Raw genomic sequence first — 14,062 nt, forward strand, 5'->3', positions numbered from 1 at the left:
GGTTCCCAAAGGTGTGGACGGAGTCGGCGAAGACTATGCACCCTCTTCCTATGGTGGAGTCCGATCCGTCCCAAGTGCAGGGCGCTTACCTAGGGGTCCCTGTTCGGGCGCCATATGCCGGGGTCCAGCCCCAGCGGGTCCAGGGGTCCCCAAGGGCGTGGACGGAGTCAGCGAAGAAGGAATGACACGGAGACAGCGTTCAGTTGATCAGCAGCCTAGCCAGGATCTCTAGCCCGGATCTCCAGAGAGGTTCTGCTTCGGATCTCCAGCGAGGTTCTGTAGCCATGTTCCCTCGCTAGGTTCTCCAGCCAGGTTCTGTCCAGGCTCTCCAGTCAGGTTCAGTGTCCAGGTTCCAGTCAGGTTCTCCTGCCAATCTCTGTAGTCAGGTTCAGTCCAGGATCCCTTGCCATGTTCTCCCGCTAGGCTCTGTCTCTAGGCTCCGAGGCCAGTCCCTCTCCAGGATCCTCCGGCATGCTCTCTCCAGCGAAGTTCTTCTGTCTCTAGGCTCCGTGTAGGTTCTGTCTTCTTGATTCTGTTCTAAGTTCTGAGTGTTTCTGTCTTGTTACAACTGTATTTATACCAGTTGATTCAATCCTATCAATCTCTATTACAAAGGTTAGGGCGTTTCTTATCTCCATTCCAGGGAGAAAAGATTATGTAGTTTAAGCATGATTGTTCATAGTTAAAGGGATTAATTACCCGCCTGGCACTTAGTTGAGGGGTTTTATTCCCTCCCTAACTTCAGGGGAAAATCCCTACCTGGGGATTCAACCTTTCTCGGAGAGGTGACTTTGGTTAAAACACAGCGCCAAGAAGGTGAGCAAACATATTAAGAACCGTATGCCATATATGCCAGGTCCCTTGAAATAGCAAGGATGGACCAGCTCCCGGCATATAGACACTCAAGCATTTTTTTAAAAAAATATATTTTATTGATTTTTTTACAAAGAGAAAGGGAGAGGGATAGAGGGTTAGAAACATCAATGAGAGAGAAACATCGATCAGCTGCCTCCCACACACTCCCTACTGGGTATGTACCCACAACCAAGGTACATGCCCTTGACCGGAATCGAACCTGGGACCTTTGAGTCCGCAGGCCAACGCTCTATCCACTGAGCCAAACCAGTTAGGGCGACACTCAAGCATTTTAATGAAAAAATGAATAATGACTGGATGTGGAACACTGAGGAATTATAAGATGACTTTTAAAGTGGTTATCTGCTTTTATCTGTCCAGTACTCCGTAGTCACTTCCATTTGTCACACATTTCAAACACTTTTCCTTTTTAAAAATGTGAGATTTTTTTGTCCTGGCCAGGTGGCTCAGTTGGTTGGAGCGTCATCCCATGCAACAAAAGGTTGCAGGTTTAATTCCTGGTCAGGGCACACAACTAGATTACAGGTTCAAGCCCCATTCAGAACAAGTACGGCAGACAACCAATCCATTTTTCTCCCTCACATTGATGTCTGTCTGTCTCTCTCTCCCTCCCCTCCAACACACACACTACTTCTCTCTCTAAAAAAAAAAAAAAAAAAATCAAAAATCTATCCTTGGGTCAGAATGGGAAAAAAAAAAAATTTTATGTGATAGTTTTTTCAATGTAGTCAAATCTATCATTGTTTTGAATTGCATTATCATTATTATTATTACCTATGCTTAGAAATGCATTCCCTATATCAATATCTAAGATTTATCTAATTTTCCTTAGGTCCCTTTATACTTTTGTTTTATTATATTTATATATTCAATCCCTCTCAAATTTGTTTTGGCATGAGGAGTAAGAAAAAGATCTAACTTTATTTTTGCCCAAATGACTGGCAGACTGTCCAAACACCATTTAATGAATAAATAATTATGTTCCTATGTATGGATATGAGTCTATTTATTTGTAATAATTTGTCTGAACATTCCTATACCGGTATCATATTCAAGATTATATAGAACAAGGTACCCACACATTCCCCTACTCCTGCATTCTCCCATTATTCTTCAATTAAAAATTACTTTGGCGATCTTTCACATATTTATAATTCCAAATGAATTTGATCATTGTTTTGTCAAATTCTATCCTCTTCACCATCAAAAGAAAAAAGAAAAAAAGTCCCTTGTACTACTGACTGAGTTAATGCTTAGTAGTGGGGCGTCCTATATAATAAAAGCCCAGCAACCATAACAGCATAACAACCAGAAAGACCTCTAGAGAGTCGTTATGAGGTGCATTGACCACCTCTCAAGTCCCTCCCTCCTGGCCTGCAGGCTCTGATCGCCAGACGGCGAACGGGGAGTCACGGGGAACCAGGGTGGGTAGCGGCAGGGCAGACCTGGGGACTGGCGAGTGGGCGGAAGATGGCCCTGATCACAGGCTCGGACTAGGGACCCTACCCATGTGCGATTTCGTACACTAGGCCTCTAGTATTTTTATAATATTGGCGTTTCCCATCCAGGAACATAGCATATCAGCCTTTTTTTTTCCAAGAATCATCAAAACTTAGTTGCTACAGATCCTCATTTACACAGCCTGAATGGGTTCCAATCCCATTCTTCCTCATTCTACTCAGCTAAATAACCTTCACAAGACACTTTTCCTGTTATCCCAGACTTAACACTACATTATGGGGTCATTTTGAGGATTAAATGAGTTAAGACATACGCTTAGCCGAAACCGGTTTGGCTCAGTGGATAGAGCATCGGCCTGCGGACTGAAAGGTCCCAGGTTCGATTCCGGTCAAGGGCATGTACCTGGGTTGCGGACACATCCCCAATAGGAGATGTGCAGGAGGCAGCTGATCGATGTTTCTCTCTCATCGATGTTTCTAACTCTCTCTATCTCTCTCCCTTCCTCTCTGTAAAAAAATCAATAAAATATATTTAAAAAAAAAAAAGACATACGCTTAAAGCAAGACTCAATAAAAATTAGTTGTTGTTGTGACTACTGTTATTTTATTATCATGTCCTTAGGGAAAAGTCTTATCATTTTCTTTAAATCTCACATATTTCTTATTAGGTTTATCTCAAGAAATTTTATTTTTTGATTACTTTGTGAATCAACTTCTTTTAAAAACATACTTTCCAGCCCTGACCGGTTTGGCTCAGTGGATGGAGCGTCGGCCTGCAGACTCAAGGGTCCCAGGTTTGAGTCCAGTCGGGGGCATGTACCTTGGTTGCGGGCACATGCCCACTGGGGAGTGTGCAGGAGGCAGCTGATCGATGTTTCTCTCTCATCGATGTTTCTAACTCTCTATCCCTCTCCCTTCCTCTCTGTAAAAAAATCAATAAAAATATTTTTAAAAAAAACATATTTTCCAACTAGTTACAGTCAGGTTATTGGGTTTTATAGAAATTTGAAAAACATTTTTATGTTGTAACTAAGCATTTTACTGTTCCCTATTATATTTTCTTCCTTTCCTCCAGATTGTTTTCATTTTTGCATTTTTACTTCTTAGTCATATTTTCTATTGATATTCTTGAGGTTTACAGGTAAATAACTATATCATTGAAAATAATTTTTTTTAATATATTTTATTGATTTTTTACAGAGAGGAAGGGAAAGGAATAGAGAGTTAGAAACATTGATGAGAGAGAAACATCGATCAGCTGCCTCCTGCATACCCACCACTGGGGATGTGCCTGCAACCAAGGTACATGCCCTTGACTGGAATTGAACCTGGGACCTTTAAGTCCACAGGCCAACGCTCTATCCACTGAGCCAAACCAGTTAGGGCTTGAAAATAATTTTGTTTCCCAACTTTACACCTCTTATTTCCTTTCCTCACCTAACTATATTGCCTAGAACTAAGTAATTATGGTAATAGCAGGCATCACTCCTAAATTTCCAAGGATGCTTGATGGATTCTAATACAAATGAAGGAAATAACCCTGTATTCTTAGCTTCATTGAAGAGGACTTTATCAGAAATGAAAATTAAACATACCAAGGTCTTTCTTGGCATCTTATATGAGATTTTTTTTTTTATTTTGGCAAATATTTTTAAAACAAAACAATAAACTAATTCCTCAAAAGTTACAAAAAGAGATTAGAAACGTAGGGAGTTATTCATTGACATTATTTACCATTTTTTGCACAGTTATTGGCCTATTCAGGTTTTCTACTTCTTGAATCATTTTGGTGACTTATGTTAGAAAATCTCCCACTTCATCTACTTTATATCTGAATCAGCACTGAGTTAATTATACATGTTCAACATATTATCCCAATATATTTATGGTTATATAGTGTTTTCTTCTTCTTAATACTATGTGTTTCTATTTTATCTTTTTTTCCCTCAATTAGACTTGTCAGAAACTTGTTTACTTTATTGATCTCTTCAAACAAAAATCAGCTCTTATTTTTATCAATCTATAGATTTTCTATTTCTTAATTCATTTTCCTAACACATTATTTTCAACTTTATTAATTTTTCCCTTGTGCTTTACTCAGGTTTATTTCATTGTTCTAAGACATAAAATTGAATATGCAATTTATTTTTTTACACTAAAAGCATTTAATGTTAAATCTTTTCTTTAGAGATTAGCTCTGCTCATATCCCAAGTTATGAAATGGCAGACTCTCATTGTTATAATCCTTTTTTTAATTGAGATATAAATGGCATATAACTCATTGTAATATTCCTAAGAGTTTTGTAATTAAAGTTACTTTCAACTTGTTTAGCCCAAGAGGTGCTTAAAGGTTCTAAAATTTCCAAATGTTTGGGTTGTTTTGACACTTTACGCATTTCAGCTTCACTGCACTGTGATCGAAGCATGTAGTGTCTAAATTTTAAGGTTTTAAAATGAAGTATAAATTATGAATAACTTATGTAAATGCTCCATGGGCGAGTGTAAGAAGAAGGTAATTTTTCCCCCATACTGTACCAAATTCAATTAAACTCTGGTTCCTCTAAACCATTAAATTTTTTGTTTTATACATTTCAATGCAAGGCTTTTTATAATAATGATCCATGGCTTTGACCATTATTAACGAATGCTCAATGTGAATCATATCTTTACAAATACAAAGTCAGAAATTTGTAGTCGTTGGATAGACAACCAAGATGGCGACATAAGTAAACACCTGAACTTGCTGCCGCGCATAACCACATTAAAACTACAACTAAAAGACAAAATGAATATCATCCAGAACCACAGGAAGGCTGGCTGAGTGGAAATTCTCCTAGAAGGAAAAAGAAAACCACATTGAGTCTGGGAGGAGGTACAGAGGTGTGGAAGTGTGGAGGTACGGAGGCACGCTGAAAAGGGGCTGGCAGCTGGGTACACAGTTGTCTTTTTCAATTGGGAGGGAGATACAAGCTCCCGACAGCTCTACACTCCAGTTCCTGGTGAGAATTTGGGGACCCAGACTAATACAGAGAGAAACTGTACTGTCTGGCATCGGGCCGTAACGTTGAGGGTGGCTTTCTCGCAGAGGTGCTTGCAGCGTTCATTGTTCCTACACGGGGCTACAGGACACAGAGACCCAGGGACCTATCTGGGGGAGGGCCAACAGGCAACCATTGCTGTTTGCACCACCCGGTGATTCCCTGAGACCACACCCCATTCAATTTACAACCCCACCCAAGCTGTGTGCAGAGACTTTTGCATACTAATGGCTTGGTCTTTCTCCGCCTAAAAACCTGTCAAACTGTAGCTGGGTCAGAGAACCCCAGAGCTTCCAAAGAAGGCCTAAGGCTCGTCAGCAGCCTGCATTACTTCACAGCTGGGCCTCATCTGGGCACCTCCAAACCCCAAACAAAGAGGAGGACTCTGCAGATCTCACTGTAGTTCCTGCTGGGTGGCCCCAGGCAGTGGCTGACTTTGCACCTCCTTGGAGATCCAAGAGCCAGTCTACCCAGTGGTCAGATTACAACTCTTCACATCCGTAAGAGACACACTCAGGGAGCAGACTCAGTGAGCGCCAAAGCCCCACTGAAGCAAATCCTGCCCCATAAGGGTGTCTCCAGCACAGAAGTTCTCCCACTGTAGACACAACTGGTCCTCACAGCCAATTGGCCTGGAGGTCAATTCCTCCCAGTAATACCAACAGCAATCAAGGCTTAACTACAACAAGACTGTGCACAAAGCCCACAAAGGAGTGCACCAAGAGTGTCCACCTCAGGTAACTGGGGAGGCTGAGCCACAGGGTCCGATAGGACACCTAGCACAGAAAGCCACTCTATCAACACAGGGAAGTAGCCAAAATGCGGAGACAAAGAAACAGATGACAAATGACAGAAATGGAGGAAAGCAAACTACTGGATATAGAGTTCAAAACCACGGTTATAAGATTTTTCAGGAATTTTCTAGAAACCGCCGTTAAATTTAGTGAGACCCTCAACGATATGAAAAAGGACCAACTAGAAATTAAGCTTACACTGACTGAAATAAAGAATAACATCCAGAGATCCAACAGCAGACAAAAGGATCCCAAGAATCAAGTCAAAGCTTTTAAATACGAAGAAGCAAAAAACATCCAACCGGAAATGAAAAAAGAAAAAGGAATCCAAAAATATGAAGATAGTGTAAGGAGCCTTTGGGACAACTTCAAGCATACCAACATCTGAATTATGGGGGTGCCAGAAGGAGAGAGCAAGATATTGAAAACCTATTTGAAGAAATAGTGACAGAAAACTTCCCCTACCTGGTGAAAGAAATAGACTTACAAGTTCAGGAAGCACAGAGAACCCCAAACAAAAGGAATCCAAAGAGGACTACACCAAGACACATCATAATTAAAATGCCAAGAGCAAAAGACAAAGAGAGAATCTTAAAAGCAGCAAGAGAAAAACAGTTACCTACAAGGGAGTACCCATACGAATGTCAGCTGATTTCTCAACAGAAACTATGCAGGCCAGAAGGGAGTGGCAAGAAATATTCAAAGTGATGAATAGCAAGAACCTACAACCAAGATTACTTTACCCAGCAAAACTATCATTCAGAAGTGAAGGTCAGATAAAGAGCTTCACAGATAAGAAAAAGCTAAAGGAGTTCACCACCACTAAACCAGTATTATATGAAATGCTGAAAGGTATTCTTTAAGAAGAGGAAGAAGGAAAGGTAAAGATAAAAACTATGAACAACAAATACATATCTATCAACAAGTGAATCTAAAAATCAAGTGAATAAAAAATCTGATGAACAGAATAAACTGGTGATTATAATAGAATCAGGGGCATAGAAAGGGAGTGGACTGACTATTCTTGAGGGGGAAAGGGGTGTGGGGGATGCAGGAAGAGACTGGACAAAAATCGTACACCTATGGATGAGGACAGTGGGGGGAGGGCGGGGGGTGAGCGCGGAGGATGGCGTGGGAACCAGATGGAGGGGAGCTATGGAGGGGAAAGAGGAACAACTGTAATCATCTGAACAATAAAGATTTAATTAAAAATAAATAAAAATAAAAGACACAGGAATTTGCCCTAGCCAGATTGGCTCAGTGGACAGAGCTTTGGCTGCAGACTGAAGGGTCCTGGGTTCGATTCCCAACAAGGGCACATGCCCGGGTTGTGGGCCCGATCCCCAGTAGGGGGCGTTCCGGAGGCAGTCGATCAATGATTCTCTCATCATTAATGTTTCTTTCTCTCCCTCTCCCTCCCTCTCTGAAATCAATAAAAATATATTTTAAAAAAATAAAATAAAAAATAAAAGACATAGGAATTTCATGCAAAAATATGGACACCAGATTTCATTAGATACCATGCTTTATGATAGTTTGTTATAATATCCAAACACAAAATAATTTCACTACTTAGAACAAGCCTACCTAATAAATTTTAAAACTTATTTTAGAAAATAAAATTTTACAATCTTAAAAATTCACTCAATCTTAAAAATTCACTCAAAAATATACTGACTTTAAAGTAAGAGAGAGGATGTGTGTTTAATACTAGCTTTCATGTGAACTTGGTGCTTTCTATAGCAGAGATGATAGATGGATATTCTATGATGCACTTGCTTCCTCAAAAGTTCAGAGAGAGACTAGCATTCAGATACGGTCTGAATACAATAATATTAATCTTATATAACCCTGGCTGACGTGGTTCAGTTAGTCAAGTGTGGTTTTATGCACCAAAAAGTCACCTGTTCAATTCCCGGTCAGGGCACATGCCCAGGTTGCAGGTTCAGAGTCCCGTCAGGATACAGGAGGCAACCAATCCCATCCATGTTTCTCTCTCACACATGGATGTTTCTCTTTCTCTCTCCCTCTCCCTCCCTCCCTCCTTTCCCCCCTTAATCTCTCTACCAAAAAAAAAAAAATATATCAATAAAAGCTTATTTTTTTCTAAAAAATCTTGGCCAATTAATACCTATTATTCTAACAGCCCACAAGCATGAAAATATGACTTCAGAAAGGCCTACAAAGAACTTTAAGGTTGTTAACCCAATGATCTTAAAATACACTTTCCCACACTCTCCTACCTTACCATAACCCAGAAAAATCAGAAGATCCCTAAATCTGGATCCACAGGAGAGAAATTTGGGATATAGAGGATGATAAGAAAGATGTACAGAAGCTCCCAAAAATACAAAGCAGATAACTTAGTACTAAAGCCATAGAACCTCTACTGTAACAGATAAACTTCTCTTATCAAAAATCAATGTTTTCTGAGTTCCCATTACGTGAATATCACAGGTGTCAGAGACGCAAAAAAGGAATGAAATCAGCTCTACCGGAAAGGAGTGCACAATTTAGCGAGCACCAAAATATATTACCTTAATAATCACAAATACCGTAACACAATGCCTAGCATACAGCTCATCAATTAACATATGTGCTTAATAACTTTTTGTTAGTTATGATTATAAAAAGGCAGTAAGCATCATAAATACAATGCAAATTCAGATTAAATAACTGAAAGTTATTATCTAGGCCTATTTTGTTTGTTTAAACTTTCCTCAAGGCAAAGAGTCAAGTTATTTTAAAAGATCCTGTACTGTATAGTCCCTACTAATCTCCTTGGAGTATACATATGGAATCGACGAGGAGTTTATCTCCCATGCTAGCGATGGAATCCACATTTGTTGTGCACGCCGGCGATAGAATCCAGGTGGAGTTTATCACACACAGGCACATGATGGAATCACGTGGAGTTCATTGCCAGTGCGTGCGCTCACAGAAAAAAGCACACATGTACCACATGTACCATTTAGAACTGAACATTTTTTTTTAATATATTTTATTGGTTTTTTACAGAGAGGAAGGGAGAGGGATAGAGAGTCAGAAACATCGATGAGAGAGAAACATCGACCAGCTGCCTCCTGCACACTTCCCACTGGGGATGTGCCCGCAACCCATGTACATGCCCTTGACCGGAATCGAACCTGGGACCTTTCAGTCCGCAGGCCGACGCTCTATCCACTGAGCCAAACCGGTTTCGGCTAGAACTGAACATTCTAACCAAATATCAAAACCAACATGGATTAGGGAGCCCAAAAGATAGTGAATATAACTCTCCACCACAACGAAACTGGTAAAATTAAAGGGAAACCTGTAAAAGTCCTATGTATTTTACATGTTGTTAAAAGTTTAGACAGCTAAAAGGTTTAGAGTGTTAAAAGTTTTAAGTGTATTATAAAAGAAAAATATGTTTAAAATCTAGTTGAATTTGTTACCAAAGTGCATAGATGTTTTCTAGAACATTCTATTTTATAAGGTGAATAACAACAGCTTTAGTAGACGAATTCAGAAATCTCCTTGAATGACATTAAATATCTAAAGTAATTTACCCCTATTATTTTAATTGATGGTCATATGCCGTATGGTCAAGCCTAATGAGGAAGAATCCAGTTTAAAACTCAAATCTTGGAGCACAGGTAGGCTGGCGGATTAAACTCTCGGCGCGCGCCACCGGAATAGCTTTCCATGCAGGTAAAACCCCAAACATACTTTTCCAAAAATGTACCCTGGCGGCATCTACTCTCAGTACCGTGGAGAAGGGAGGGAAATTCTTTGTATATATCTGTATAAAAATTATTGACTTTCCTTTGGGGGTTTTATTTTATTTTTTTTTTTTTTAAGAAAAAACAAGCCGAAACTGGTTTGGCTCAGTGGATAGAGCGTCGGCCTGTGGACTGAAAGGTCCCAGGTTCGATTCCGGTCAAGGGCATGTACCTGGGTTGCGGGCACATCCCCAGTAGGAGATGTACAGGAGGCAGCTGATCGATGTTCCTCTCTCATCGATGTTTCTAACTTTCTATCTCTCTCCCTTCCTCTCTGTAAAAAAATCAATAAAATATATTTTAAAAAAAAAAAAAGAAAAAACAAATTCAGTAGATTTAGAGCTCTGAATTTTCTTATTTTTTTTTTATTTTTTTTTTTAGGTTCACTCTCCACAGTTTTATGTGAGAAAAATGTATAGAGACATTGGGAGATTTTAAAAATAGAAGAATTCTCAAAAGGCAAAAAAAAAAAAAAAAAAAAAGATAAATAAAACTCAAAGCTTGAAGAAAAATTTTAAATTGAAAAACACGTGCATTCCACACCCAATATTTATATTAAATGAACCACTTGGACCTATTTCATACAGCTTAACCTGTTCTATCTATGACAAATTATTGCATGAGGAGGATCTAAAATTTTATAAAACTAAGACTATAAACATTAAATTTAAATTGCTCAAAACACAATGAAATGTCTAAATAACTGGTGATGGATAAAGTATAGCTAACATGTGATTAAAACAAGTACAGTAAAATGTTAACGGTAAATCTAGGATGTGGGTATACGGATGTTCCCTGTACACTTTTCAATTTTGCTGTGTAGCTGAAAATATTTTCTTAATAAATTGTTGAAAAAAATACTAGACACTTCTTTGGTTCTTTATAATTCAGGCTTTTAAGGAGAGAAACATAGATTAAAGAAACGCGTATGTGGCGTCCAACACAAGCACTGTAGTTGAGACAAACCTGGATTGAAATCCCAGCTCAATGTCTTAACTAGCTATCTGATCTTCATTATTTACCCCCGCTATGCCTACATTCCTTCTCATCTGAAAAATGAGTTTTACATAGAATTAATGTGAAGTTAAATTTTCCCTAGAAACCACAATGTCAGGCATATAATAAGCACTTACTCAAAATGTTAGATGTAATATCATGAGATCGCTAATTTTGTGCTAAGAACGGTCATTCTCAATAAAGATTAAGTAGTGCCCGGCTGGTGTGGTTGGTCGTGAACCCATGAACCAAGAGGTCACCGGCTGGATTCCTGGTTGGGGCACAGGCCCTGACTGCCGGTGCGAACCCCGATAGCGGGTACAGAGGAGGCAGCCAATTCTCAGATTCTCATCGATGCCCCTCTCCCCTCCTCTGTCTCTAAAATGAATAAAAACACATTTTTTAAAAGATTAATAATTTTTTTCCGCGGTTGGTTTAGCACTCATTTGATCATTTTGAGACCATTTCCAAAAGGAAGATTCCTGATAGCGAACTCACTGCTTCACATGCTAGGGCCGAGGGAGGGAGTGGGGGGTGGAGCTGTAGAAGTCTGAAAAATATTGCTCAATCGATAGCACAATATTGTTCTCCATCTGAAAAAAGTCATTTGGAATTAAATTTTAAAAGTTTCAAGACAAACTTTATAAGGCACTTAACAACTACAGAACTGGCGGTTCCCCTCTGCAGATGGGTTAGGTACATCCTTGTGTTGACAAAACTTGCCATACTCATCCACGTTCTGAATTGTTGGTAACGAAACTAGCCTAGAACATGGCATGTATAGCTGCCAAAAATCTTCCTCCTAAATCAGGACATGCCAACGACCCCACTTGTTCACAGGTAAGAGCACGACCTCTACCCCGGTCTATAACGGTTACGGGGAGACGAGGTAAGAGAGGCAGGAAAATGAATTCGCGACGGTGTTACCAAGGAACCCTCCGGGTCTCCCTCGCGAGACCCCCTCACGACTTTTATTCCCGCCGCCGCCACCCGCACCGGTCCTCGCCCCGGTTCAACTTCCAGACTGATCTGTTAAAGATGCACGTAAGATCATGACACGCTCCCTCCCCAGGCCCAAGTAACCGACCCCCAAGGCTGGAAAAGAATTTTTAGAAGCAAACAGCCCCCGCCCCTCCCCCTCCCGACCAGCAGCAAATCTTTGTCCCACCTGCCGAGGGACCACTCTCCAGCGCGCTCCAGACCCAAGCTTGCCTCAGTCCTGCCCGCAACCTTCCCCCAACCGGGACTCGGCGACCCGCGACGAGCCTGCGCTTGGCCATTCCCGGCCCCGGCCCCGGCCACGGCCACGGCCCCGGCGACGGCCCGGGACGCAGCTCCCACCCCGCCCCGCCCCCCGCCGCCCGCCGCCCGCCGCCCGCCACCCGCCACCCGAGTTCAGCCTCACCTCACCTACCCTCCTTCGGGGGCCGGACTCCACCTCTCTCTCCGCCATGTTGGGCCCCGCTTGGAACCGCTGCGGCTCCCGGCGCGGTGGCGGTGGAACCTCTCGGGCCCCCGGCCCCCGCCCACACTGCAGGCACGGCCGCCTCAAGGCAGCTTCCCGGGATCCGGCCGAACCTGGTGCTGAAAGTGGGGAGGTGGCGGGTGCCGCGCGCTGGGTGAGATATCTTGAGATCCCACGGGTGCGCGCGTGGGCGGTAGGGCCTGCCTAGAAAAGGGGGTGGGGGCTGGGACTCGGGGGGTTAATGGCCTCCAAGGGGCCCCGAGAGTAGGATTATTTTCTCTCAGAGAAATTCCTCCGCCTGCGGTTTCTTAAAGGGATCACTAAACCAGCCCCTTGCGCGCGCCCCTGATGCGCAGGCGCACCTTAAGCCCCGCCTTCCTTTCCCATCAAGCCCCGGGTCCTGAGCCTGCGCGGTGAGTGGCCCAGGGTAGGCCAGATCCTGCAAGTCTCTTTGCTTGCCAACAGCTACTCCCACCACTCAACTATGGCCGCTGTCTTAAAGGGACCGTGACACAGTGATGAAGGAGGGATGAAAGAAATTAGTGAAAGGGCTATCTGGAGAATTGGGTGAAATATGGTTGGGGGTGGTCCAGATCACCATCTTACACCTGATTGCAGAAATACCATTGTATAGAGAAAATGATGGTGAACTGAAGTTCTCAGTGGACCTCTGAAGGTGAAGAATCCCAATCAATGAGAGAACAACCAGTCATTTCAAGGAGACACAGCCTTCCTGCCTTCAGACAGCCTGGTCTGAAGCACAGAGCGTAGAACATTCAGGGCCAACTCTGACTGCCTAACCTCAAATTAGATCCTTTGGTGATTCTGAAGACTGAACAAACAACTGGTGATAGTTTCCTCAATAACTTGTCCTTAGAATATCTAAATCAAGAGGATTTTAGGAACCATCTACTCCAATGGTAAAATCACAGCCTGGTCAAGGGAAGTAATTTGTCCCAAGGCACCTAGAGGCTAGTGTGAATAGACTGAAGATTTCAGTCATCTTCATCCAGGCTTTTCAGTGCACCAAGCTGTCTTCAAAGCAAGAGGTAATTTTTTTTAACCTAGAAGATTAAAGTTCTACAATACTTTGAGAAATTTGTAATTCTTCTCTGAAGATGTGCCATGATTTGCAGATATTATGTGTCCTCACTCACCTCCATTGTAGCAGCTTTGAGAATTTGACTTAAAGGATAAGCAACTTAATCTCTAATCAGAAAACTGGGAAATAGATTTGGGTTTATCTTGCCCTGAAACCAAAGCTGAGGATGCCTGAAGAGAATGGGGCCTTGATTCTTTCCTCTTTATCCATTCCAGTCCCCTACCTTAAGGTGGAGAAAATTGCCCTAATGGTTTCCAGGATGATAGCTTAGGGAGGTCATATGTAAGAACTGCAAAGAAGTTGCCTCTGAAGATCATTCCCCATGTTCAAAAGGAACTCCTAAAATCACAGGATAATGAGATGTAAACTTCTGTTTGTCACTTTAGCTTTTGTGTGTCACTTAGTGGCTCTTTTGAAACTGAGAACTTTCCTAATTTTCCTGGAAACTATCTGCAAAATTGCTGGAAGTTTCCATGCTGATTCTTGCTTAGGCCTATTCATCTTTAATTTCACTTCTGCATAGGGAAAAAGAGAGAAGAGCCAAAAGAAAGAAAAATGTATATTTCA

The 14,062-nt window shown here is 41.7% G+C and overlaps 1 protein-coding gene across 8 annotated transcripts in view; it reads right to left on the bottom strand.

The window, feature by feature from the left end:
• Positions 1-12,737, bottom strand: part of ZMYM4 (zinc finger MYM-type containing 4) — a 124,644-nt gene extending 111,907 nt beyond the window's left edge. For 2 of the 8 annotated variants that reach the window (XM_059690231.1, XM_059690225.1), the window contains exon 1: positions 12,334-12,734. In XM_059690231.1, coding sequence (XP_059546214.1) covers positions 12,334-12,381 — 48 coding nt within the window. In that variant the 5' untranslated portion in view covers positions 12,382-12,734. Of the gene's footprint in view, positions 1-12,096; positions 12,225-12,333 lie in introns of those variants that run through there. The other 6 variants (XR_009452028.1, XM_059690226.1, XM_059690227.1 and 3 more) reach the window with 6 other exon arrangements.
• Between the last annotated feature and the right edge of the window lie 1,325 nt (positions 12,738-14,062).

The sequence above is a fragment of the Myotis daubentonii genome, chromosome 3 (assembly GCF_963259705.1).
Source record: "Myotis daubentonii chromosome 3, mMyoDau2.1, whole genome shotgun sequence".
NCBI lineage: Eukaryota > Metazoa > Chordata > Mammalia > Chiroptera > Vespertilionidae > Myotis > Myotis daubentonii.